Source organism: Pseudorca crassidens, chromosome 15 (assembly GCF_039906515.1).
Source record: "Pseudorca crassidens isolate mPseCra1 chromosome 15, mPseCra1.hap1, whole genome shotgun sequence".
Classification (NCBI taxonomy): domain Eukaryota; kingdom Metazoa; phylum Chordata; class Mammalia; order Artiodactyla; family Delphinidae; genus Pseudorca; species Pseudorca crassidens.
In genome coordinates, this window is record NC_090310.1 from 63617757 (window position 1) to 63645498 (window position 27742).

A 27742-nucleotide genomic window follows, 5' to 3' on the forward strand; every position below is an offset into this window, starting at 1 on the left:
TGGGGCCAAGAGGAGTGAGCTGGCAGGAGTCAGGGAGCCGCCCAGAAAGTCCCTCCTGCCTGATCCTAGGGAATGTAGGGGCCCCCTCCGCAGGGACATGATATTTCCACTTTTGTGCTTCGAGAGCTGTTAGTGAACCATTTGGTGTGAGGGGTGAGCACTTCCTTTTAGCCGTGATGAGCAGGGGACCTGACTGGCTCCCACAGTGTACATTTCTTTTCCAGGACACCTTTGTGTCTATTCTCTTGTTATACTCAAATTTTTTTCAGTAAACTGTTTTTAAGAAGGATATTAAAATAATACAGCAGTGGACAATATATACAAGTTCTTAAACACCAATGAAAGGGACTCTCCCTGTAGTGTTGTCAAGAGGAGTTTGTTCATTAAACCCGCACAAAGGCCCTTTGACTGCCAGCTCTTTCCAGAGGGGACAGCTCTGTGCTCGGGGACTGTCCCCTGACATCCATCTGATACACGGAGGGGCTGTTACATGTCACTCAAATGTGTAAGGCTCTTGGCTGTCGCTTCAGGTCAGCAGGATGGCTCCTTCTTTAAGCAGGGCAGCTTTCGTTCAGGCTTTCATTTGTTCCTCAGTTTAGCAGTAAATGTTGCTGTAGTGCCGTGCTGGGTGTTGTATGAGGAGCGTGGAATAGGGTGGGAGCGTGACCCCAGCTTGCTGGGGATGGTCTGGGTGCCACCACTCACCAGCTGTGTGACCTTGGGCACACGATCCCACCTCTCTGTGCCACAGTTTCCTCACAGCACCCCCACCCCGCCCCCGCCCCCACCCGCCACCATCAGGTGATCAGTAAGAATAAACGCAGATGGTAGTGGTCCCCAGTCATAGTCATCATGTCCCAGTGCCAACAGAAACACTCTGGGAACAAACATTTGCTGCGTGCTGAGGACCCAGTCAGAGAGGGGACAGGCTCAGCCCTGCACTGCCCGAGCTCATGTCCAGGCTGGTAAGGAGGAAGGTTTGGGGGGAAGTAGGAGCCAGGCATGGGGCTGGGCCGCCCCCTTCGAGAGTCCCTGGGAAAGGCTTCCCTGTGGAGGAACCAGATGGTGCAAAGGCCTTGAGGTGGCAGGGTGAGAAATGGTGTGGGGACATGGTGGCTGGAGCAGAGAATGAAGGGGATGGTGGTGAGAGGTGAGGTCCGAGAGGAGCAGCCTTCAGGCCATGGCGAAAGCTCCAGATATTTGGAGGGGGTTCTAGAAGTTCTTTTTAAAAACTGTGATTCTTTTTAAAAAAATCTAGACAGGAGTAATTGATCCATTTGCAGACAGATACCCCTGTAGCCACAAAACCCAGCAGGGGAAGAAATTTTATCCCAGCCCCTCTGCCTCTCCCCTGCCCATCTTTCCCTCCAGCCCAAGTTTGTATTTTCATTGCCTCTAAAAGATGTGTTTCACCTCTTCCTCTATAGCTTTGAATTTATTTATGTCCGTTTCTTGCCATTGTTTACTTATGTTTTTCTTCTTTCTGTATTTATTTATTTATTTTGGAGTTTTCATCAGTTTTCTTTGTCTCAATGCCTGGTCTGTCTGATTTGCTCAGAAATGGGATCTGATCTTTTTTAGTACCCACCCCCGTCACTGCCGTGGGACCAACATGGTGCTTTCACGCGGCAGGTGTGCAGCCAGTATTTTTGGGTGATCGCATGTTGAACAGATGAGATGCAAAACATGACCCGGCAACGTGATCCTCTGTGTGTTCCCCCTCAGCACCCAGATACCCAGGAACGCTGTGGCTGGTGATGGGGCCGAGGGACTTTTGGTGAAGTGGACGGTGTTCTTCCTTCTCTCTTTTGAAGCCCTGGACATGAAGACTTTCGTTAAGGCTGTGAAGAAGATTCTGAGCAATGCGTCCATCGAGATGATAGAGGCGCTGATTTTGAAGGTGGACATGAACTGTAACGGCCTCACCTCCGCTGCTTCAGGTGGCTGGAGGGTGCAGTCCTTGGCTGGTCAGTGGGGCACGTGGAGGGCTGAAGAGGGGGGTAGACTCTGGGGGGCTTGCTGGATAGAGGGAACACTTGGAGTCTTTGAGGGGGCCCTCCCGAGACCCCTGTGAGCTGGGCTCACTGCAGCTTGTTCCCCTGCCAGGGTACAGGAGGGTATGTGACAAACGCTAGTGACCCCTGCCCGAGACTGGCTGAGCACACAGCAGTGAGCGGCAAGGACCCCCGCCTGCCACGTGGCTCTCCTGCACACCAGCCTCCCATTTGGCTCAGGGGATTCCAGCCGGTGCCACAAACATCTCTTAACCCTTTATGGTCACTCAGTGGCTGTTAAATCAAAAAATGTCAGGGTTGGGCTTCCCTGGTGGTGCAGTGGCTGAGTCCGCCTGCCGATGCAGGGGACACAGGTTTGTGCCCCGGTCCGGGAGGATCCCACATGCCGCGGAACGGCTGGGCCCGTGAGCCATGGCCGCTGAGCCTGCGCGTCCGGAGCCTGTGCTCCGCAATGGGAGAGGCCACAACAGTGAGAGGCCCGCGTACCGCAAAAAAAAAAAAAAAGTCAGGGTTTTAGAGCATATTAATAATAATGCTTTTTACCCCTGATTTTAAATGTTCTACAGTGCATGTACAGCATTTAAGAATGCAAAAGAACACAGTAAAGTACAAAAAACCAGTCTGATGTATTGATGTAGCAATGCTGACAACGATAACTAGCATTTACACCAGACATTGTGCTAAGCAGTTTATATATTATTATACTTAAACCTCACAGGAATCCTATGGGGTAGGTGCTGGTAATGTACCTCCATTTGACAGATTGGGAAACTGAAGCAAGAGAGGAATAAATTGGGCCAGGGTTACAGAGCTAGTTAGCAGCCGGGCCAATCTTCAGACCCAGGGATTTTGCCTCAAGAGCCCATGTGTTAACAGCTCTGTCATACCTCCCCCTCAGCATAGATGTACATTCTGTTTCTTTTTTTTTTTTTTTTTTTTTTTTTGCGGTACGCAGGCCTCTCACTGTTGTGGCCTCTCCCGTTGTGGAGCACAGGCTCCGGACGCGCAGGCTCAGCAGCCATGGCTCATGGGACCAGCCGCTGCGCGGCATGTGGGATTTTCCCGGACCGGGGCACGAACCCGTGTCCCCTGCATTGGCAGACAGACTCTCAACCACTGCGCCACCAGGGAACCCCTACGTTCTGTCTCTTTATGTGTGTTTTTTGTTTTCATTTCTCTTAATACTCTATAATAAATATGTTTCCAGCACTCTGTCATCTACACAGTGATCTTTCTTCATAACTCCCTGTTTTTTTAAAATTAATTAATTTATTTTTGGCTGCTTTGGGTCTTCGTTGCTGCGCGTGGGCTTTCTCTAGTTGTGGTGAGTGGGGGCTACTCTTCCTTGCAGTGCATGGGCCTCTCATTGTGGTGGCTTCTCTTGTTGCGGAGCACGGGCTCTAGGCGCGCAGGCTTCAGTAGTTGTGGCATGTGGGCTCAGTAGTTGTGGCTCACGGGCTCTAGAGCGCAGGCTCAGTAGTTGCAGCTCGTGGGCTCTAGAGCTCAGGCTCAGTAGTTGCGGCTCGCAGGCTCTAGAGCGCAGGCTCAGTGGTTGTGGCGCACAGGCTTAGTTGCTCTGCAACGTGTGGGATCTTCCCGGACCAGGGCTCGAACCCGTGTCCCCTGCATTGGCAGGTGGATTCTTAACCACTGTACTACCAGGGAAGTCCCCTGTCTCTTGTCATAGCTTCATATGGTGGCCCATTTCAGCCTTGGCCATATTTTCGTGAGGCTGGTCAGTAGAGTCTAGATTTGCCTTCGTGGCCTGGCTTATGGGTCCTCCCCAGCTATTGACTTCTTGATATATGAGCTGGGGCAACTCATCTATACTTATATGGGCCTTAGTCTTATTATCCATAAAGTGGGGTGAATAAAGAGACTCAGATGCAATGGCAAATGTGGAGTGATGTGAGGATTATCTAGGATTACAGAAACGCGTTGAGGGAGGCGCTGCTGTGCTGTCTTCACAAATGCACGCACAGAGGCCCTTTGCCGATCCAGATCCAAGAACAGCTCTGGTGCTTGGCTTCTTCCCTCGGCCAGAGCCTCTGGGGGCTCCCGGAGCCCCTTGGAAGGGGCTGGGAGAGACGGGCGAGGCACTGGAAGCCGGTGCTCTGCCAGTTTGGCCGACGCCCTCCCTGCTGGCGTTTCTTCCTGAGGCAGCAGGAGTACCTGGACTACGTGATGCGTGAGTTCAAGGGGAAGGAGAAGATGATGAGAAGCCAGTGCTACCTGCGCTTCCACCTTCCCATGAGGATCATACCCCTGTAAGGAGCCTCTCCCTGGGCTCCCTGGACTGAAGGTTGTGTCTGGACCAGGCTGGGGCCAGCCCTGCATCGCCCCTTCCTAAGTCCCCGCGCCTGTCTGTGGGGCCACTGTGGGCCTGGCACCACGCCTGCAGCTCTGTATTCTTTAGCTTGTTTCAGCCTCACAACCCCATAGGTGGGCTTGAGCAGCCCCTCATTGTGTCCCCATTTTTCAGACAAGGAAACTGAGGCTCAGAGAGGCCAAGTGACAGTGGTGGGGTTGCTCTGTTGGACCCTCCGTATCCACAGCATAGACGCTGCTCCCACTTCCTGCTCTGGCTGGGGCTGAGCAGGTCTGTGGTTTCATCCACAGGGTACAGATGGCTCACATAGCGGGGACAGGGCTTTCCCTTGAGGTGACAGGAGTGAGGGCCATCACAGGAGACTGCTCAAGCCCGCACCGGGCCTCGGGAGCAGCCCCTGCATCACTCCTGGTGCAAGTGGCTCCTGTCCCTGCCTTGATTTGTGCCTGACCCGCGGGCGCTCTCCTCCATGTGGCTCCTTCTCTCTCTGCGCCCTGGCCCTGTTTGCCCCCACCCCTCCAAACTCCCTAAGAACGAGGAACATTCTAGTGGATCCAGCCCGTGGGCCCAGGCTTCCTGAGCTGGGCTGCTGCAGGCCTCTTGCTCTCCTCCCGGAGTCTGCCTTGGTTGGGGCACCAGATGCCCCGTGCAGGCGGCCGGGGCCTGGGAGCCAGGTCCTGTGGTAACAGGTGTGGTGGCCTCCATTTGTGGCCTGGTTATAACCAGAGGGGCTGTGGGTGAGTTTGTCTCTGGGGACCACACCCAGAGCAGGCCACGGAGAAGACCACAAGGGTGTCTCTGCCCTCAACCAACCTGAAGTTTAATAGAGAAGATGGTGCGATGAAAACCACGGAAGGGTAACTTTGAAAACAATTTGGTCAAGATTTGAGGAATAGCCAATAAATATGAGTGATGACACACTTTGCAACCGTAAATTTCTACATGGAAACTTTGCTGGGTGTCGTCATACCTTTGCTGGTCTATTTCCTGGGACGTTTGATTCCCCAGGGTGATCCCAAGGGCCTGAAACAAGAAGCTTGTCCCTGTTTTCTCCTGTTTATTTGCTCAACCTCCTAACCTGGAGGGCATGTCCAGCTTGGTGGAGAAAATAGCCAAATAATATTTCATCACCATCAGGAAGGGGTAACTTTGAAAACTGGCTCACCTGGACTGAGCCTGGGCCAAGCTCAGCCAGTGCACCATCTCCTTGATCCCGTGGAGGTGCTGTCACTGTGGAGATGAGGAAGCTGAGACCTCAGGAGGGGACAGCTTCCTGGGGCACTCTTCACTTCAGAGCTCTCACCTCTTGGGTCTGTTCCCTACAGTCCCTTGACCCTGACAGAGGAGGCAGAATTGGAAGGGACGGCTAGAGAGGTGACTGAGAAAATTGGTCAGGCTCTGAGCAGAGCCGTGGGCTGAGGGCAAGAGAGAGGGGAGAGCCGTGTCCAGATAACGAGTCCCCGTTTCTCGTGCAGAGTCTGTAACACAGTAGAATTTCCCAGTGACGTGGGTTATCCTTAAGTCACGGCTCAGCTCACATCCATGGCAACGTGTGGAAAGGGCTCTGGCTGGAGTCGGAGTCGAGGTGCCTGGGTTCTAGTCCCAGCTCTGCTGGGAACCAGGACATAACTCAAGGCAGTTAGCCCCTGGCTCCCTGTAGGGTGAGGCAACATCACCTGCCCTGCTGGGGCCCAGAGGTGTGGGCACATCGAGTGGGAGAGAGAGTGCTGTGCTGTGTCTGGCCCTTTAATAGCCAGTTGGCTTAGCCAGCTTGGGGACGGGAAAGAAGCCACTGGAAGGTGGCGTTGAAGTTCGCTGGGAAGGCTGTTCAGTGGCTTCCTGTGAGGCCAGGCATGCCCCAGGAGCTATTAGCTATGCTCAGGGCATGATTTTGGAGATGAAGAGTTGGGTTCACAAGGCCCTGATTTCTCACTGTCCCTTTATCTACTTTTATCTCGTTCTTGGACCCTATTCCCCCCTCCATCTCTAAGCACTAGAGTAGTTGCTGGAAACACTGCTATTTTGCAGTTTTCCTCACAAGCCCCACTCCACTCGCCTCCTGTGGGCTGTTTTTCCTGTGAAAGGACATCTGGCCCATCCCATCATGAGGAAGCTGACTGGCTATTTCATGGGATAAACTTACTGCTCTGGGAGGCCCGTGTCACCCCAGCATCCCATGTGGGTCTCCTTTCCTTCTGGCCACGGTTGTCAGCGGTGACAGTCCCCTTTGGAGGAGGGGCAGAGCCCACGTCTCACAGAAACTCACCCGAGTTTCTCATGGTGCCTGTGAGGGAAGCTGTGTCCTTCCTCCTCTGTGCTCTTTGCTCTGGTTTGGTTTGGGCTCCTCTCTCTTATCACCTTCCGCAGGAATCATGGGTGTGAGATTGTGAAAGTGGAGTTCTTAGTCCAGCGGCGCAAGAAGATAGGGCATTTCCTGACTGTCACCAAGGACGGGATCCTGCAGTTCTGGTCGGAGTCCTTCTCGCTGACCAGCTCCTTTAGGGTGAGTGGGGCCCACGTGGGTGGTTGGAAAGTCTCTGCCTTCATGCCCTGGACCCGAGTGGGCTCCTTCTCTGGACCCGTGGGCTAGACAGCCACACTTGCTCCTGGGAGCAGGTCCTGGCTTCCCCATGGGACCATGAGCCTCGCATTTCTTTTCTGAAAGCAGGATTCCACCTGGATGTCCATTGCACTTAGATGTCCAACAGATAACCTAAACCCACTTTGTTCAAATTGAATGTCACTGTAGCCCTCCCTGCCCACCAGGCTTCCTTCTCCTGTGCCTCCAGGTCAGTGAATGGCATCGTCATCCACCAGGGTTCTCGTGTTGGAGATCAACCTCCTTTCCTTTCTCTGTCACACCCATTCCACCACCAAGTCCTGCTGGTTCAAATCCTCTGCTTGGACCAGGGAGGAAGTCGCAGTGACTGTGAACATGGGCTCCGGAGCCCAACTGCCAGACGTAGAGCTCTGACTGTACCACCCCCCAGCTCTGTGACCTTGGAAGTTACTATATTGCTCTCTGTGCATCAGTTTCCTCATCTGTCAAGTGGGGTTAATAATAGTATCCCCTACAGGCAGGGTTGTTGGGAGGATTTAATGACATAATCCATGCCTGGTGCTGGGAGCAGGGCAAGGCACGCAGCAAGCACCCGATAAACATAAGCTGACATCGTCATTGTCATGGTCGTTTGTGCCGTCAGCTCCTGGCCAAGCGCGGTAAATGATAGAATGCTCGGGAAAACCCCTGTGTACTTGCCTTTGCCAGGCCAGGCCAGAGTCCTCCAGCAGATGAGGAGGGCCCAGCTCTGCAGAGAAGGCTGAGTGAGCATGCTCTGTGCCTGCAGAGTGTTTCCTAATTGCATCAGGGGTCATCCTTTGGGGCAGGAGGATTCTGTATCATCCCCCTGACCCCAGTTGCCAAGGGAGAGAACCAAGGTGTGTGGAGTTCTAGTGACTCTCTTGGGTGCACTTGGTAGCCTAGGATCAAAGGGGATTCTCACCTGTACTCCCGAGGCTGGCGTTTCTGGCACATTCCACCCTCTTTTTCTCTGTGTGCTTATCAGGGGGGCACATCATAGCCTGAGCTCCTGCTTGTGGCTACAACATGGTCACCTCAGCTCTCCTGAGGGCCAAAGCCTGGGAGGGCCAAAGAGGACAGAGGGAGGCTCCCCAAGAAGGCCCACAGACCTGGGCATCCTTCCCTGAGGGGCTGCTTTGGCAAGTAGATGTTGGCAAGAGTGAGCCGCCAAGCACCATCCTCGGGCACTCACTGCATGGCCATGGTTGTGCAGCCGGAAGGCCCTGGAGTCTGGGCTTCGCTTACCAGCTGTGCAACCTTGGGCAAGTCTCTGAGTCTCCCCAGGGCTCTCAGTTTCTGGTGTGAACGCGGGTCTTGGGGGTGATGAGCATTACCATCACCTCCACTGTGTGTGGGTTAGACCCCAGCCCTGGGCCAGAGGGGGGCCTTGGGGGCCCTGGTGCATTGTTTTCCCTGCCCCAGCCGTTAGCTCAGGCCCCTGCTCTTGGTGCTCTGAGCTCTGATGGGACAGTTCGGAGCCCGCGTGGCGCTACTCAGGGAGTAAAATACAAGTTCCGCCGCTGGCCACACCTCACTCATGGCCCGTCCTCTCCAACCCAGACCTGTCGGGCTGGCCCCCTCTTCCCTGGGCGTGGCAGCTCATTTCTGCTGACTTGCCTTTGCTTGTGGTGTCCCCTGCCTGGAGTGCCGGCTCAGATTCTGTCTGTGTAAGGGTTGTGTGAGGTTGGCACCAGGGTGGGCGGCACTCATGCCGGCCCAGCTCCTCCCAACGCCGGCAGCACATGGATGCTTTAGCTGTCACGGTTCCATTCGTTCCTCACAACCTGGCAGGACGGTTTCTCGTTAATAAGCCACTTGGACCAGGCAACACTGGCAGGTGGTAAACAAGATTTGGACAAAACAAACAAAACGAATACCAGTGTTATACGTCAATTACATGTCAATAAAAATCAGAGAAAAAAGATTCAGGCAGAGAGGAGCAGGTCGTGGAAAAGTCGGTCTTCCTCTCTCAGACCCTAATTCCTCTCTGGAGGCAACTGCTGTGGCCACTTTGGGGGTGCTTTTCCGTGGACAGCCTGTACATACACCGACCCCTTCTCTTTAAATACACAGATGGTAGCACGTTATAATGCTGCTCTTCACCTTGCTTTTTCACTAGTAACAGGTCTAGGCAACTATTCTGCATTGTATGTACACAGCTCCTGCGTTCTTAATGTCCGGGCCGTGATCGGTGGTGTGGGTTTGTAAGGCGTCATTTCCAGGCAGACTCTGGCCTGTTGCTGTTGTAGCTGGGCAGCAGTGCCCGTTCCTGCTTACACTTCTCTGTGAGTACCTGCAAACACATCTGTAGATGCCTCTTGGAATGGATCCTGGGATCACAAACTATGCACATTTAAAACTTGATGAGCTTGTCAAACTCCCTAAAGGGTTGTGAGGATGAGTGTTCTTTAAGCTCATTTTACAGATACGGAAACTGAGACTCAGAGAGGTCAGGGAGTTTAGCCAAGACCCCACCGTTGGTAGTTGGTGGTAAGGCTGGGCTCCACACCAGGTCTGTGCTTGGCTCCAGGGCCTTGGGTGGCAGGAGAGGGTTTGCGGGGAGGCTGTGCTCCTGGCGTGCTCTCCCGGGGAGCCTCCGCAGCCCAGGTCTCTGCTGCTCTCCCTCTGGCAGCTTTACCAGATCCATCCGCTCCACAACCAGCAGATGCGGGCCATCGACATGGTGTGTCTGCACAACATGAACCTGGTTGCGATAGTGTCGACCGACCAGAAGATAGGTGAGGCCCCGAGGTTCCCCAGGCTGGTGCCTGGCCACTGGAAGCCATGCCTTTGCACTTGGAGAGCCCTGTCACCCAGCCAACTGTGAGCATGAGTTAGAGTCCCCTGGGAGTATTGCTGGGTGGTGAGTAGTGAGGCTTCTCACTGTCACCAGAGACTCCTGAGGCCTGGGACATGGGTTTGGGTTCATGTGTGCCTCCCCTTCTGTCTCTTCCCCAGAGTTCTTTGATATCAGTAACCGTAAATGTGTCTGGGCCTTCACCTTCATCGATCTGGACAGTTGCGTCCTGACCTTGAACTACTGGTGAGTCTCGTGGGAGACCGGGGCAGGGGCTTGGCAGCAGTGGGGCTGGGACCCCCAGAAAGCCTCTCTGGAAGCAGCACTGGAAAGATCCCCACCCTCTGTGCCTGTGTCCTCTTCCCCTCAAGCTGCTCCTCTCTTGGGTCCCCTTTCATGGTCACTCAGACCTCAGAGTTGTTGTCGGCCCCTCTTCCTTTCACCAAGTCAGCCATCAAACCCAGCATGTCCCACTGTGTCTCTGGGAACATCATGGTCCATCAGTAGGGTGACTTGACAAAGAGCAGCTGAAGGACCAGGGATTCATTTATTCTGGTTAAGAAAAAGTGCTGATTTCTCTTGGACCTGGTTCACCAACGGTCTGGATCTGGGCGGCTGGGCCCACGCTTGTCAGCTGTTGAGGTCAAGGCTGGAAAGTTGTGTGGGATCTGCCCTCGCTCCCAAGGTGGAGAAGGGCCTTGGAGGCCGGCGAGGGGCGGAGGGTTGCACTGGACACACCCAGCCGGCTCCGTGGCCTCTTCTGTCTCCTTCTTTTCCCAGGTCTGACTATCACAGGGCTGTGTTCTGCTATGGGGACACCAAAGGCAATGTCATCGTCTTCACCTCCAACGATGTGACCCATGGGCTGTTCAACCCCTGAATCCTCCCCAGGACCTCCAGATGGGGTAGCGGAGATGTGGGGAGTGGGGGGAGATGGTCCTGCCCTGGGAGCTCCTTCCCCTCCCTGCTTCCCGGTTCGAGAGTCCCTGGGAAGGCGGTGCACCCACATGCTCAGCTCAGAGCCGCCTGTGGGAGATGGGGTGATGGCGTGACAGCGGGACACGGGACGGGGCTGGGGAGATGGGCAATCTCTCTGGAGGTGGGAAGTAGTGCACGTGAGGGCCGGGGCGGAGGTGGGGGCGCTTCAGGACCCTCCTCATACCAGGAAGAAAGAACCTGTGGCAGCTATGTGACCCGCTCTGGGCCCTGGGGAGGTGGCGCTAGCTTCCTCCATGGCGTGAGGAGGGTTCTGCTCTCCTTGGCTGGGAGCTGCCTGTGGGTGGGTGTTGGGGTGGGGCGGAGAGGCTGCCCAGGAGGCTGCGCTTCCTCGCAGCGCCTGGAGGAAGGCCCGACTCCGCACGAGCAGCGTGAATCAGCACAGGGACACTTGCGGAGCCTTTGGGTGCTGAGCGCTTTGGGCAGTCACCTCCTGCAGTTCCCGCCTGCTGCCAGGAGGGGCTGCTGTCGTCACAGCCTGTTAAGGGAGGAGGAGCCGGGGGTTTAGGGGGAGACGCGCTTACACTGGCCCCACAGTGGCTAAGCGTGGCTGAGATCTGAGGCAGGCAGTCTGCGCCAGAGCCTGCACTTGAACCACTTGCTAGGCTGTATCCCAAACCGACTGAATGCTGGAGGATGCTGTCTGGGGCTGCTCTGCCTAGGGGCACGAGATCCCGAGGCCTCGGGGCCTGGGGCTGTCGGGGACATATCTGAACTGGACCCTGCCTGGGATCGAGCCTTCGACCCGCAGTGTCAGGCCTCCAGGCCGCACCGTGTCCATCTGGAGGGGGCCCCAGCCCCCAGGGACACTGACTCCTCTCCATCCACGACTCCAGAATGGCCACTTGGGCTTCTAGCCAGAGTTTCTGAGCAGGGGCTCCAGGGGCCCCCAGGCCTCAGTGACACCTCCTGCCCAGCTTGTTGGGGCAGCATCCGCCACTGGCCGGACAGAAGGTGGATCCTGCCCTGGACGCAGCAGGGGGCTGGCACCCTGCTGTGTCCTGTCTCGTCTGCCTCTGCCCCTGGTGCCCGACCTGCCCTGACCCAACCCACCGTGGTCGCTCTGTGCCACCCTGGGAATTGGCACAGGAGTTGGTGGTCTTTGAGCTGAGTGGTGGACAGGAAATTGGAGGGGAGGCAGATGAGGCTAGAGTGTTGGATGGGAGTCCTTCCATGCCACATGCTGACTGAAGGCTGGGGACAAACAGGAAGGGGGGCCCAGCAGCATGCTGACTTGGGAGGGGCTGGACAGACCAGCTCTGTATGACCTAGATCCAGTTGCTTAACCTCTCTGTGCCTCAGTTCCCTTATTCAAATGGGGTAAGTCAGTTCATGGATTTGTTAGAAGGTGGAAGGAGAGAAAAGTGGGAGGGCAAGGCTGTGCTTACTGCGCCAGACACGCTTGCTTTACGACGCATGCGTGCAACTTCTCCTTCTTGGAACTTGTATTTGCCAGACAAGGGGGGGCATGTATTCAGTAGTTTGAAGCATGATGGCAAACTCCCAAATGATTATTTTCAGAATGAATAAGAGCCCAGGATCTCAGTTCATTCTCCACTCCAGCAGAGTCAGAGCTCCCTAATGGAGACTCAACCAGCTGGGGAGAGTGAGGAGCCCCGAAATCTGGTTCCAGCTCTGCTAGGAGCTGGCAGGGGGACTCTGGGCAGCAGTGTTTATTGGCCCCGGTCTGTTTTCTGGGTGCCGACTTCACCCCACTGAACTTACCAGGACACAGGGAGGCTTGAGTGAACGTTTGGATGGGAAAGCCTTTTGGGGTGCATGGGAGTTGCAAACCAACTCAAGGGTTCTTCTGAGGTCTTGCTTGTTCTACAAACGAGGAGAGCTGGTGACATGGGCCTTGATTTTCTCCCCTATCAGATCACTGGACCGATGTTTCCACACGGAAGCTCTTAAATGAGAAGTCCCCTATGTATAGAAGTTACCGGCTGAGGGTAAGTGGGATCTTTCCTTGGCTGTAACCATGGTAATTAGCTGTACACAGGTAAAAAAACAAAAATGCAGCAGGTGGATCTGCCCTTTGGTCTCTGCCCTTGGGGCTTGGTCTCTGGGGATGGGGTGGAGGCAGCTGCTGGATCCCGTCCGCTCTTTGTGCAGAAGCCAAACCATCCCAGGTGTGACTGGTCTCTCTCACCGCCTTCATTGCTCAGGCACCGGCCCTCCTGGGTGGCTGCAGCGGCTTCTCGCCGTTTCCCCACGTCCTTTCTCTATGCAGTGCTTTCTCCATTCAGCAGCCTCAGGAATCCTGAGCTAGAAATACAGTCATGTCACTCCTCTGCTCAAAATCCCCCAGTAGCTCTCTTGTCTTGCACAAAATCTCAAGTGCTCCCCACGACCATCAGGACACGAGCGGACCTGGCCCCTGGCTTGTTCCCAGTCTCGCTTTCTACCTTTCTCCTCCTTTCTCTGACACAGAGACGCCAGCAACCTGGCTGTTCTCTGAACACGAAGCCCTTTCCCACCTCAGGGCCTTGACACACGCCGTTCCTTCAGGCTGCTGTGCTCTCCCCCCACATACTGTACACCCCCCTCTACTTCCCTTGGGTCCCCAACCAGCCAGCCTGGAACAGCCCTGCTCCATCAGCCTCTGCCTTCACCCCTTCACCTGCAGTGCTTATAGGATTCTGACACCCATTACAGCGTGTGTTTTTTTCCCACATCTCCACGCGATTCTCTGACACGAGCTGGGTGTCCTACAATTCAACTCAATTCTGACACTGTCTACCCCAAGATAGCGTCAGATCCCGCAGTTTAAGGGTCCCACAAGACTGCCCTCCCCTTCAGATGCCAGTCCCAAGTTCAGGTTGTTACCTGTGCTTCTGACCCACTGGCATTAATCAGAGGTTTCCACGACCCCCTCCTTGGGTTCGATTAATTTGCTAGAACAGCTCAGAACTCAGAGAAACGTTTTACTTTACTAGATCACTGGTTTATTAGAAAAGAATATAACTTAGGAACAGCCAGATGGAAGAGATGAGGATGGCAAGGTATGTGGAAGGGGCACGGAGCTTCCATGCCCTGTCCGGGTCTCCACTCTCCCTGCACCTCCACATGTTGTCCAGCCCAGAAGCTCTCAGAACCCCACCTTTTGGGTTGTTATGGAGGCTTCATTACACAGGCATGATTGATTATGTCATTGGCCATTGGTGATCAAATCATCCTCCAGCCTTCACCACGACAGACACTTGGTGAAACAACTCATGCAAAACCCAGCTCACCTCGCCTCCATTCTTGTCTTGGAGAGGAAAATCTCCAGATTGGGAGGCCAAGCACTGGGCCAGAACACAGAACCTGTCCAGCCAGGCCATGCCCTTGACCTGTGGGTCCCAGACTTTATCTTTTTTTTCGCTATACCACGCGGCTTGCGGGATCTTAGTTCCCTGACCAGGGATCGAACCCGGGCCCTGGCAGTGGGAGCGCGGAGTCTTAACCACTGGACCGCCAGGGACGTCCCAGTCTCGGGGAAGTCCCAATCTCACCCAACTTGTACCAGATAACATCCTCGCTCACTGCAAACCACTTCCCGACAAACACGGACAGCGGTGGGGCCGGGAAGCGCAGGCTCACCCATGGTGGGCGCCCCGTGGATGACAGCGACTGTGGACTAGGCGGACTTGGATCCATCCTCCCTCCCCCTTGGCATGGGGCCACAGACAGTGGTATTAGGATGGGCCAGACCTTGCCTGTCCTCTAACTTATAAGCGAGAGTTCACCTAACAGCAGATTTCAGTGCTTGTAACCTGTTCCACTGATAAATGGTGGCCACACACCCCTGATCACATGACCTGGGCTAGGACTGTGGGGCTGGAGCACTTTGTCAGAGCTGTGATAACTAGAGGGGCATAGACTTGGGGATCTCTTGGCCCCTCCAGCCCATCTGGTGGCTGGGCCCGGATGACCGTCCTTGGGTTGGGTCTCCCACCACCACTGCTGTCTTCCCAGGCTCTCCACCCCAACTGGTGTCAACAGGTCAAGTTTATCCCCCAGCTGAACCTGGTGGCTTCCTGTTCAGCCATCGAGGAGTCCTCTCTGGTGCTGACCATATTGCCGCCCGAAGTCCCAGAGAGCCTCAAGTAAGGAGCACCTGTCTCCAGGCAGAGGTGGTGGGGCTGGGAGGGGGTGGGTGGTGACAGTGACTCCGGGACTCTGGCTTCACTTCAGCCGCAGGTGGCCATCCCTCCTGAGAGGGGACCTGCCTCCGGGACAGTGGCATCTCCTGTGGGCAGTAATACCGTGTCCTGTGGATCATGCTGGGTCCAAGGAAGCACTGTGTGTCCTGTGGGCCAACAGTGAGGTGTGGTGGTTAGAACATGGGCTCTGGAGTCTGTTTTTTTTTAAATTGAGGTTGTCAGTTTTGAAAATTGACATATAACATTATATTAAGCTTATATTAAGACGCATAACATAACGATTTGAAATTGTGAAATGATCACAAGTCTAGTTAACATCTATCACCACACACAGTTGTGCATTTTTTTCCCTGTGATAAGAACTTTTATGGAATCTGGTTTTAATCATTCTGGCATTGCCACCAGCAGCAAAAATATGAGGCCTCTGTTATCCACCAATTTATACACAAAACTCAGCACAGAAGCTAGCACATAGTGTAAGGATACAGTCAGAAAAATGTTTTCTGAATGAAGGAATGAATGTGAGTTGCTTCACCTCTGTGAGCCTCAGTTTTCTTGTCTGTAAAAGGGGGTGATAATAGCCCTTCACTTACCTCAGGGCTTACATGAGTGAGTGTTGTACATAGCGTGTGTTCACTAGTTGGCCACATTAATTCTTTGGAGATGGTTCTAATCTGTTTCCTTCATTCTAGATTCCTCTACCCCAGGGGGCATCTTTTCATCTTCTGTCTTTTTTATTTTTTAAAATCAGCTGTTGGGAATTCCCTGGTGGTTCAGTGGTTAGGACTCTGCACTTTCACTGCTGGGCTCGAGGGTTCAATCCCTGGTCAGGGAACTAAGACCACGCATGATGAGCAGTGCGGCCAAAAAAAAAAAAAAATACTCAACTGTTAGTCACACAGGTATACGTACATATGTAAAAAATTCAAGCACTGAAAATAAAGCCGGAATCCTGTGGGCTTTTCTCTCCGTTCCCTTATCCAATCCCCAAGTCCTGGAACTAACTGCAGGTTGGAGGAGGGGTGTGTATGCCTGTGGCGGTGGGGAATCTTCTGTTTTGGTTTTTGTGGTTTGAGTGGGGCGGTGTGGTGGGATTTTGCTTGGAGCTGGTTTGCCGAGGTCCATCTCTCTGCTTTGGTGGGAGTATTACCTCATGTCTGTGATATGTCTTTCAGCTTCTTGTTTTATTGGGTCTCAAGGGCAGGAGGCTATGACAGGCTCCTTGGTCTGCCTGCCACCTTCCCACTCCAGCCACACGGGGCCCCCTTGTGGCTCACACATGTTCCTGCCCCCAAGCCTTTGCATTGCTCCTCTCTGCCTGTTTTTTTGTTTGTTTTTGTTTTTTAAACATTTTTATTATGAAAGATTTTTAAACACACAAAAGTAGAGAAATAGTATAATGCTTTAATATCACTAGTACTAGTCCAAGTTAATCTTTACCCAAGTGTCTCAAAAATATCTTTTTATGATTATTTGAAATCAGATATAGACAAGGTTCTAGGATGGTTCTGAGCTGAGGAATGGTGTGCTCTGGTGTGTGGGAGCATCCTTCTGGCTGCTCTATTGCAAGTGGAATGTACGTATGTGGGCAGGAGGGGAGATGGGGACACCAGTGACGATGCCATTGTAGTAATCCAGACTACATGTGATGGTGGTCTGGAGTCTGCCTGGCATGGAGACGGAGAGATTTGAGATATATTTTAGGGGTGGGTTGCAGAATATAGTTATACACATGAGCACACACCCCGTTCCTTCTTGTCTGTATGAAGTACACACACTGGCCAGCAGGTGGCACCATTGACTGCTGGCTGGTCTCTTGTTCTGGTGATGTTCTCTTGGGGCGTAGCCTCTGCAGGTGGGGCCTGGCACTGCCAACCCAAATTCTGCCTCTGGAGTGGCCTTGTAGACCTCTTCCCTGCGTCCCCTTTGACCTTCCAGTCCCTTCTCTGCACAGCAGCCATCTGTGCAGAGACCTGGTCTCTTCCAGCCAGCCGTCATGTCAAAGCCACCTGCTTATTTCCCTGCAGGACTTGCCATGATGTGTACATGTCCGTCTCCCTGTCCCTGTGTTCCTTTACTTGCACAGGCTGTTTTCCTCTAGAAGAAAAGCTCCAGTGAAGGCAAGGGCATCCTGTCTGCACCTCTGGTCATCCTGGAAGGGCATAGGAGCCAGGAAATCTTTGTTGAATAAATGGGTGAATCAGGCTGAAATGATTTCTAGTAACGTTTTGTGACTGTTCTTCCAGAACATTTCTCTGCACACATAAGCATGGAGGGAGACTTATCTGGTTTGACAATACAGGTATTTGGTATGCTCTTCTTGAAGTTTTCTAATGTCCTTTTTTCTTTTGGCCGCACGGCGCATCATTCAGGATCTTAGTTCCCTGACCAGGGTTTTTTGGTGAAGTTTTGACTTTTAGAGGAATCCTTCTGGCTGTGGAGTGGGGAGCTCAGGGGAGTGGGAGCAAGGGGGGAGGTTAAGAGGCCCTCCTGGGAGGCTGATGCAGAAACGAGGGGGCCCTGGGCTGTGGTGGGATGTGAACAAAGAGGATTTGGGGCCCAGGTGAATAATGAGAGCGCAGGAGAGGGAGCCTCTAGGGTGATAACCAAGCTTAGTTCCCTGGGGAGTAGCAGAGGTGCAGTTCAGGGGCAAGTTCAGTGGAGAGCATGCTGCGTTAGAGGCCTTGGAGTTGAGTTTTGAAGGGAGAGTTTGAGTGGAAAGAGCTGGCGGGGCAGGATGTGTGGATGTGAGGGAATAGCACACGCAAGGCACAGAGCTCCCAGGGCTCTGGGGCCTGTGAGGGCTGTTGGGCCTGACCTTTCCCCTGATCTTCCCAGAAGCCCTGCCTGGGTCCCCTGGCCCTCCTGAGCACCCCGACGGCCTCCTGGCTCCCCATCGCCCATCCCCCGGGCCTCCAGCCCTGCCACACCGTTTCCTGTCCTGGAGCTCTGGTTCCTGAGCCTACTGCCTCTCCCTGCCACGCCCACCCTGGGTCTGAACACTGACCCCCCCCCCACCTTGCCAGCCATGGGACCTTGGGCAAGCTCCTTTATTTCCTTCTGTGTCCTCATCACGGCACAGGGCTCATGACAGTCTTCAGGGTTGTGTGAGGGGTCCAGGTGACTCACAAGACAGCACCCAGCACAGGGACCAGCACGTAGCAGGGACACCTTGTTCTCTTCCCCTAGCCTTTGGGGGATCCCCTTCCACCTTTTGGTCTGTGTCATGAGTGGGAGGACAGCCGTCCCGGTATAGTGAAGGTGCAGATCGAGTTAGGTTCGCCCTTGGAGCGAGGCGAGCGTGGTGCAGCTGCAGGAGTTGCTCCTGCTTCGCGGCTGCTTTCGCCTTCATGTGCAGGCGAGAGGTGGGCGTCTCCTCCAGGTACTGCTGGTTTCGGGCTGAGCGGGGGCTGCCGCTCTGCTGGCGGTGCTGGCCCTGCCTCGGGGGCAGGGTGAGCCCAGGGCAGGGTTCTGGGGGCCGCTCTCTCCTTGGGTGGAGACGTGGTGACTTCTCCCTGGCCTCCCGGCGGCCCTGCCTCTAGCTCCTCCACACCCCAGCCTCAGAGGCTCTCCGAGGCCTCCGGTCACAGCCTTCCCCCTGTGCTGTTGTAGGTTTTCAGTGCTGAATTTAAGAAAAGGGATTCTTTGCTTTGATTACTGCCCAGAAAAGAATGTCCTGGGTAAGTAACGTTTGTATCACGTGAGGCTGCTGGTCTGGCAGAACTAGGGTGAGGGCTGCTGGGGAGGTGGGGCCCATCAGAGCGGAGGCGGAGGCCCTGCAGCGTCTGCCGCCAGCCACTCTGGTCCCCGCCCCTGGGCACCTGGGGTGGAGTGGTGACAGGGGCTTGCTTGGCATGGTGGCAGAGGAGGCGGAACGAGAGAGGCAGAGGGATGGATCATAGCAACACCCCCCACCTGCCGAGCCTGGCTGGAGTCCGAGGCCTGGCCCCAGGACAAGGTCCCAGCGCAGGCCCCCAGTGGCTGATACCCGGTTTTCAACTTCAGTGACTGGTGGCCATGACCCCCTCATCTGCCTGTGGAACCCCTTCTTCTCGAAGAAGCCTGTGTGGCTGATGAAGGGGCATGAGACCTCGGTGACACACATTCTCGTGAACAGCAAGCACAGCAGCATCCTCCTCAGCATCTCCAAGGACAAGGTGTCCTCAGGGAGCTCGGCCCTGACGCCCGCCACTAGCTCCTGTTCCCCAGCAGAGATGCTGGCCCAGGGAGAACGATCGAGCTCAGCCAGCCAGGGAGCTGGCTGCAGTTGGCAGGAGCCTGAGGCCCAGGGCAATGGTGTGACCTCCCTGTCCATGGTCCCACCCTGGCCTGAGGCCTAGAGGCAGGTACCCCAGGTGGCACCATGAAGGGGCCGTGGGTCTCTGACCACCCCCATAGGGTCCTGAGCCCAGCTCTGAGCAGCCCACCAGAGTTGGGCAGGGCCCTTCCCTTTATGGGGTCTCAGTCTCCTCATCCAGAGAATGGGTGTTGAGTGGTTTAGAGAAGAGCTGCTGGTGAAAGAGCAGAGGAATGTCTGGCGCATAGTAGGTGTACAACAGATGTGAGCCTTTCCCTCCCCACAGACCCGAACTTGCTCCTCTCGGCTCTCCCAGTGACCACTGCTTGGCTGCCCTGGCTGCAGGGCCTGACTAGACCTTTTTCAAATGCCCGGGGTTCCCCTGATCAGGCCCGCTCCTCTGCTTCTCTGAGCTGTGGGTTTAGGGTCTCTCCCCACCTGCTGGGGGATGCAGGCCAATGGTTCCAGGTGCCCTCCTTCAGGGGACAAGTCTGTGTCTTCTGGGACTCAGTAGATCAGGAGCTGGCAGGGCCCTGGTTCACCAGGCCACGCTGCCCACACATCCCCACACTTGGTACTGTCTGGAATTCTCCTGGCAGCGCTGGGAGCTGGGCATCGGCACCTCTGATGAAGGCTCCGAGGCTGGAGGGGTCGGGGACAGAAGTAGACTTGCCCAAACCTTCATGGGCAGCGATGGGCAGAGCCACGGTGTGGACGGCAGTCTGTGGACTCCACGCCCATGCCGTGTCCAGCTTGCTGCTGGCGCCCCGAGTGAGGAGTGTCCTGGAGGGACTTCCACGGGGCCCCTCTGGGGACACTTCCTCAACCTGGGAGGAAGTCGAGGGGGACAGGTGAGCCTTTTGGGCAATGATGTTGGCAGCTCTTTCTGTGCCCTGCCTGGCTTTACTCGAGGGAGGCTGGGGTGGGAGCTAGTGAGGGTCTGCAGGGGCAAGTGCTGCCTGTGAGGTCTTCATCCTCAGCCGATGAGCAGCAGCTACTCGAGCAGGGTAGAGACCCTGGGGGAGGCTGGGCGGGGGGCGTGCCTCGGTTTCCTCATTTGAGCGTAAGCACAGCGTCTGTCTTAGGGCTGTGATCCATGGCAGTCACTTAGCGTGGTGGGTGTGTCTTGGAAGTGCTTGCACTGGGTGCCCTGGCCCCGCTCCCAGGAGAACCCCAAGGCCTCAGGTGCCAGCTGCATCCCCGAGAACCCACTCTTGGCCTCTTTGCCTGTTTCTCACCCCCGCAGAATATTCGCGTGTGGGACATGCAGGACTACGAATGCCTCCAGTCCTTCTGCGGGAAGCATTTTGCCCTGGGACACTGCCCCATCACCAGCGCATACTTCCACAAGGATGACGACAGCCTCATCTGTAGCACCTACTCAGCGCTGCACGAGAGGGAGGTGGGACCGTGTCTGCACCCAGAGGGGAGGGGCTGCAGCCGTGTTCTGCAGTCCCATGGGACACCGAGGGGTGGTCACATCTCGTCCGTCCTGAGACTGCTTCGTGCCATGAGGACAAAGCTGCTAGACTCTGTGGGCTGGTCCTCAAAGCTCTCGTCTCCTGGGATTTCCTGGGGGACTGTTGCTAGGCCCTCAGTGGTCACCCTCTATGCTGCTGTCCTCCTGACCCGTGCATCCTCCGGACTCTCCTCAAAGCCCACCTTGAGGCCCGGGCTGGCTTAGAAGACCCCGCCCGCCCCCACCGCTCCACGCTCCCTTGCCTCCCCTTGATCACGGCCCTTATAACTCTGTCCTGTCGTGGTTACATGCCTGTCCCTCCTGCCAAATTGTGAAGCCCAGGAGGGCAGGGCCCACCCCCGAGCAGCCCCTCTGAAGGAGAGAGCCTGGAGGGACCTGCTGTGAACACTGTCTATGAGCCATGACTTAGCTGGTGCCCATGTGAGGTCTGTCCTGACTCTGGAGGACAGGACAGCCTGGGAGAAGCACAAGGGGCTGACCGTCCAGGGTGACAGGGGGACCTGTGACAAGATGGGAGCTGAGGGGACTGCAAGGACAATCAGCAGCCAGTAGAGGGGGAGGTTCTATCTAGAAAGGGCAGTGAGGGTGTCATTTGTGGTTGGGAGGAAGGGGAAGCCCCACTGAGACCTCCTTCCCTCTGTTGGCTGGTGACACACACGACACACACGCTGTCCTTGTGCCCTTGGCTGGCTCTCCCAGGTGGCAGGTTTTTCTTGAGAAGGGAGTTGGTGGGTTCCTTCGTCTCTGCTGAGTGTCAGACTGGCTGCCAGCATTTGTTGAATTAAATAGACCTTTGAAGTTCATTTCAAATCATCACACATTATCAGCCCTCTGCTCTTTGTCAGGAGCAGAGAATATATTAATTAGGCACTGTCCCATCCCTCAAGGAACTTATGGGGTAGTAGGAGAACACATAACTTTAGTAGAAAATGCTGTGTGTTATGATGGAGATGTGTGCTAGGTGCTTCATCGAGCACAGAGAAAGGATCCTTAGCCTAGCCTGAGGCAGAGGTAGTCAGGGAAGGCTTCCTGGATGAGGGGACACCAGATTGAGGCTTTATGCTTTTCAGAAGTTATAAAAGGGACCTTGGACTTGGATTTTGATCTTGTGGGAACACGAGGCTTTGGGAGCCCTGATCTCAGGAAGTGGGGGCCATGGAGTAGGGGTGAGCTATCAGCAAGCCTGTGTGTAGTTGAGGATATCTTGATGTCTCAGGTTACTGGAAGTTTCTCCCTGGGGCAAATCACTGAGGGCAGGCCCCTTCTGACTGCCCAACTGTCTGCCCCTCCTCACCTGTAGATTGGCATCCTAAAAGGGTACCTGGAGACGCAGGGGCCTGGGAGAGCAGAGGAGAAGACCACGACTTACAGCACGCCCCTGTGCGCCATCCTCTACAGCAAGGTTTTTAAGCAGGTAAGTGGTCAGCAGCTCGTCTCTGAGGCCAGCAGGGGGTGGGGTGGGACGGGACGCTCATAGCTTGGGTGGTGGTGCAGGACAGTGGGAGGTGGGCGAGCAGCAACCCTGCAGAGGGGTCACCCCGGGTAAGATAGGAGCTCCACCACGTGGTCAGCGGGTCACCAAACTCCTGTGAGCCTGTGTGCCCCTGGCTACCGCCCCAGGTCAGTTCTGGACAGGCAGCCTTCTTTATACAGTGTGAGATGGAACACAAGGTGTGAGCTGCTCTTCGAGGCTCCCTGGGTGGGTGTGGGTGCTGCTCCTGGGGGCCATTTCCAGGGAAGCCCTGGTTCAGCACTGTCCATCGTGGGAGGGGAGGGAGGCCCAGGCTGTGGACAGCCCCCTGGTCCTGAGTAGAGATCTCTGCATTGGGCAGGGCAACTGGGAACATGGATTCTGAAGTGTGGGGATAGATAGGGCGCCTGGGCCCTCTGCGCACTGCCACTGGGACCCCTTTCCTGGCCCCACTGCGTCTGCTGCAGCATGGCCTTGGCTGCGCGAGGCCAGAGCTCACCTCTTTGGGTTTCCCTCTCATTCGGACCCCTGGCACCAGCACCCCTTATACCTTAGGGCTCTTCAGTGCCTTCCAGCAGTTTCAAAAAATTCCCCTTCCCCAGCTTTCTAGATGTTCTCATCAGGAAGGTTGGTCTGAAGTAGGCTCACCTGTTACTGTTTCATTGTAATAGTTGTCGCCTTAGGTGGAATGATGTACCTTTACTCAACATTTCCCTACTTAGGGGACAGTTAGTGTATTTCCTGTTGTTTTTTTTCTATCCCCCGTGATTAATGACTTTGCAGTAAATTTTTTTTCTGAATTAGAGATTATTTTCTCTGGATAGATTCTGATAAATGCCATTTCTGAGTTGAAGGGGATTTCACCAGACTGGTTCCTTCTGAAAAAACTGTGCCTGTTTGCACCGCCGTGGGCCTCAGGGCCGAGGAAAGCCTGTTTTCAAGAGTGGCTTATCCCGCAGCAGGAGGGCCCAGAGCGCCTGTCTTCTCGGTACACAGAGTGGCAGCGGAGCTACCCGCAGTCACGCCAGCTGGAGGCTGCCCTGGGGAGCGGGGGCCCTCTCCTCTCCAGGAGCCCTGGCTGTGTGCACCCCCACAGGTGGTGAGCGGCTGCCTGAGCGGCGTGGTGAGCGTGTGGGAGGTCGTGACGGGCAAAAGGATGACAGAGTTCTCCGTGACGCGACCAGCACGTGGAGCTGACCGCCACGCCCCTGGATGAGTCAGAGGCCTGCCTGCTCACGGGTCTGCGTGATGGCGCCACGAAGATGTGGAACTCCAGCGTTGGTGAGTGCCTGCTGACCTTCCCCAGCCCGGACCAGATGGAGGTCAGTCTGGTCCATCAGCTGGGGCCTGGGGGCCCCTCACAGCTCCTGTGACCCTGGGACATGCTATTGTCCATGCCTCTCTGAAAGGTTGTGCACACAGACTGCCTGGCCTCGTGCCTGCCTGACCCTTTGTGTCCTTGTGCAAAAAATGAAGACAGGTAACAGGGCCTGTCCTCCATAGGTGTTCTACAAATGTTAGCTACTCTTGCTCTTTTGGTGTGTTAGCACTTCTTACCCTACCTCTTAGAGCTTTGGATGGCATTGCTAGCAGTGGGGTCACATGATTCAGAGCCACCCGTACCCCTGTTTGGGAAATGACTGCCAGGGTTATAGGGATGGTCTGTGGGTGTGGCAAAGTGCAAAGCAGCAGTCCCACTTTGGGACTTGAGCCCGTTAGTAACCCCTGTGACACAGTCCTTTAACCAACCCAGAAGGAGCACTTGGCCGAGAAGCCGGGGATTTAAAGGACTGGCCCAGATCCTATCACTCAGTCGTTTGACCTTAGCCAAGTCACTTAGCCAAGTCGTTTGACCTTAGCCAAGTCACTGTTTCCCTGCTATCCCCCTGTAAGAGGGACATGGATACCTACCCAATCTGCCCCCTCCAAGGCCATCAAATGGATAATGGGATGTGAGAGCACTCTGAAAAAAATATGGTGGTATCACCTCTAGGGAATTCTCATCATTATGGGGAGTTTTGATTTCTTGCTTGGTATAATTAGGAAGACATTTGGGGCCTGGAGCCATTTCCTCTGAGGTACCTTAGAGTTCTGTCTTCTTTCAACTTCAACAGATTAGTGGGATCGTCCATATGAATAAAGTGTTCTACGTGACCAGATGGAGTAAGAGAATCACTTATTTCACGTGAGTAGCCAGGGTGCACATGGGAGGTGAGGGCAGCTAACTGTTCTCTCCTGACTTCAGATGGGTTCCTCCATTCCTAGCTTTGCTGGTGGTTGGAACACCAAGCAGGAAGTTAGTGCTGGGTGATGTCTGTTGCTTCACCCTCTCATCTGTCCATTTATTCATCACTCCATGCAGCCGATATGTTCTAGGCTTTGTACTAGGTGCTGGGGACGGGTATAAACAAGCATATGGAGTCTTCATCCTCCTGGAGCTCCCAGGGGGAGGCAGACACTAATCAAATAACTTCATTTGTGATAGTCTGTTGAGTGCTATGGAAAAAAGAAAAAGTACAGGTTTCTATGGGGAGGGGACAGAAATCTGATCTAGTCTCAGGGGCCGTCAGAAAAGGGTCAGCTGAGGATGTCGGGTGGAGTGGGATCTGAAGAGTGAGCAGGAGGGGTCTCAGTGAGGCAGTGAGGGGCTAGGGACAGGAGGGACGTTCCAGGCAGAGGGAACAGCATGTGCAGGGTCACTTCCTCTTCAGAGGGCTTTTCTAGGCCCATGGTTTCCCCTTCTTTCAACCTGAATCCTTACTCAGGTGTCTGAATGGGGCACATCTGTAAGATTAGTGTATATAAAGCCCCTAGGACCGGACCTTTAGAGCAGGCACATAATAGGTGCTTAGTAAATGCAGTCGCAGGGCAGAGCTTCATCCCTGATCTACACCTCCTCTGGAGTGTCCTCCTCTGGGTCAGTGCTCCAAATCCTAGAGGCCATGAGGGTCTCCCAGGAGACCAGTGAGGCTGAGCTCTCAGCCCTTTTGCCTCTGGCCATGTGTGCAGGTTCCACAAGACCAAGCCGGTGCTCTTGTGCTACCACTGGCAGACCTTCCACATGGAGGATGTCCTGAGCATGGCCAGGTACCAGAACCAGTTCCTTGGAACCTCCTCCTACAATGGGGACATCCTCTTCTGGAACATCAGCATGTTCGGGCCCATCCTCCATTTCAACGCCTCTCAGAGCCCCTTGCCCTCGCTGCCCAAGAGGGTAAGGTCAACAGAAACAAGCTGTCCTCTTCCTTCTCTCTCAGCTGTGGGCCAGAACCACGTAGGGCTTGGGGGTGGGTAGGGGACACCCTGGGGAGTGGAGGGAATGGTGGTGGCTTGTTCTGGAGGAGGTTGGGAGCTAGGGACGTAGGTGGTAGTTTTTATAATTATCCTCATTTGACAGATGAGGAAACTGAGGCACAGAGAGGTTAAGCATCTCGCCTAAGGTCACACAGCCAAGAAGTAATCGATCCAAATCCAGGCAGTCTGACTCCAGAGCCTGGTGGTGCTAGTCCTGTTCTCCCGAGATTACTGTCCCCTTGAAGGTGGCTCACTTCTGACCCATCACTACTACAGCTTACTGCTCCGGTCTCACTGGGCTCTTGGTAGGACTTAGGAAGCCATACAGTCTCTGAATGACCATATCTTTGCAGATTAAAGCTGGAAGGGGCCTTCGGGGTCACCCCGTCCAGTAGTTTTCCAAACATGTTGTGGAGAGATGCTTGGAGGCTATTACAGCGGCTTCTCCAGAGCACTTCAGCTTTTTATCTATTTTACACTTTGGAGTTTCCCTTCAGATTAAAAAATACCTCAGAAATACTTGGAGGGCTTCCCTGGTGGCGCAGTGGTTGAGAGTCCGCCTGCCGATGCAGGGGACACGGGTTAGTGCCCCGGTCCGGGAGGATCCCACATGCCGCGGAACGGCTGGGCCCGTGAGCCATGGCCGCTGAGCCTGCGCGTCCGGAGCCTGTGCTCCGCAATGGGAGAGGCCACAACGGTGAGAGGCCCGCGTACCGCAAACAAACAAACAAACAAACAAACAAAACATTCTTGTTAATAACAAGGCTGGTTCTCATAAAAACTATGGAAATAATGCCAAGTTGCATATGAATGGCTCCCAGGTCCACTTGTTGCTGGGAGGGGGCAGGGAGTGGCAGGAGGTTGAGGTGACCCCTTGAAGCCACCCTGACCATGGAGACCATTAGAGGCAGGCCCTGGGACTGGGTGCTGGAGGGTTCCCAGGGGCTGGTGAGGAGCCTGCCTGATGGCCAGAGGGATGGGTTCTGCTGCAGGACAAGGGCCTGTCCGGGGTGCTCTCCCAGGAGATAGTGTATTTCTGATTTATCCGCCCTCCTAATGTCCAGCTGAACCCTTGCCAGCCTCTCCACCTGCCTCCCCCTGCCTGTATGGAGTCCCTCCCTTGCAGGTTCCATCCCTGTGCCCTTTGCGGCTTGAGCAGCCGGCCCGCTTCTAGCACAGCGTCACCCCGTCCCCGAGTACTGGACCTCCTATCACCCGCCTGGGGCCAGAGGTTAACAGTGATCATTTACCTTGGTAATCATTTACCCATCATTTACACAGCACCTACTGTGTGCCATGCTCTGTGCTGAGAGCTCCATGGGTGGAACCATGATAGACACTCACAGTAGATACTGGCTTTAGCACTTCCGTAAGCTCTTAAGTAAATACTAGAACAGGTGAGACTCAGCTATGACAAAGATTATGCACATAAGGAATGAGTGACTGATTGAGGGAACAGGAACAAAAAAATATTTACATCTGCATTTCTAATCGTATATAGTGATGACATGGAACACGCTATCAGAATTTATAGAATTTTCTTACAATGTTTCTAAAGTTTCCCAGAGTTTTTCCTTTACAGGATTTCAGATATTTTATAATTTTTTTTCAAGGTTTAAAATTGTGGTAAAATACATGTAACATAAAGCTTATCATCTTAACCTTTTTAAAGTGCATAGTTCAATGGTATTAAATACATTCATAATATTGTGTAACCATCACCACCATCCATCTTCACAGTTCTTTCCATTTTGTAAAACTGAAATTCTGTACCCAGTAAACACTAACTCCCCGTTCTCCCCTCCCGCAGCCACTGGCAACCTGTCTACTTTCTGTCTCTATGAAGTTGACTAAGTATCTTATAGAAGTGGAATCATACTGTATTTGTCTTTTTGTGACTGGCTTATTTTATTTAGCATAATGTCCTCAAGGTTCATCCAAGTCATGGCATATTGTGGAATTTCCTTCCTTTTTAAGACTGAATAATATTCCATTATATGTATAGGCCACATTTTGTTTATCCATTCATCTGTTGATGAACACTTGGGTTGTGTCCAGCTGTTGTGAATAATGCTACTATGAACATGGGTGTACAAGTATCTCTTTGAGACCCTGCTTTCAGTTCTTTTGGGTAAATATCCAGAAGCAGGATTGCTGGGTCATATGGTGATTCTATTTTTAATTTTTTTGTGAACTGCCTTACTGTTTTCCACAGTGGCTGTACACACCTTCCCACTAATAGTGCACAAGGGTTCCAGTTTCTCTGCATCCTCATCCACACTTACTGTTTCTGGTTTTTGTTTTTTTGGTTTTTTTTTTTGATGATAGCCATCC

The 27742-nt window shown here is 54.2% G+C and overlaps 1 protein-coding gene across 1 annotated transcript in view; it reads left to right on the plus strand.

Annotated features, from left to right (window-relative positions):
* EFCAB8 (EF-hand calcium binding domain 8) overlaps window positions 1–27740 on the plus strand; it is a gene marked incomplete at its 5' end in the record, with an annotated part of 46647 nt that extends 18907 nt beyond the window's left edge. The window contains 16 exon segments of the mRNA XM_067708502.1: window positions 1815–1951; window positions 4182–4282; window positions 6712–6847; window positions 9558–9663; window positions 9884–9968; window positions 10503–10627; window positions 12597–12670; window positions 14679–14809; window positions 18479–18546; window positions 18872–19023; window positions 20410–20547; window positions 21944–22057; window positions 23211–23290; window positions 23292–23436; window positions 24229–24299; window positions 25124–27740. Coding sequence (XP_067564603.1) covers window positions 1815–1951; window positions 4182–4282; window positions 6712–6847; window positions 9558–9663; window positions 9884–9968; window positions 10503–10627; window positions 12597–12670; window positions 14679–14809; window positions 18479–18546; window positions 18872–19023; window positions 20410–20547; window positions 21944–22057; window positions 23211–23290; window positions 23292–23436; window positions 24229–24299; window positions 25124–25409 — 1949 coding nt within the window.
* Window positions 27741–27742: the final 2 nt, after the last annotated feature.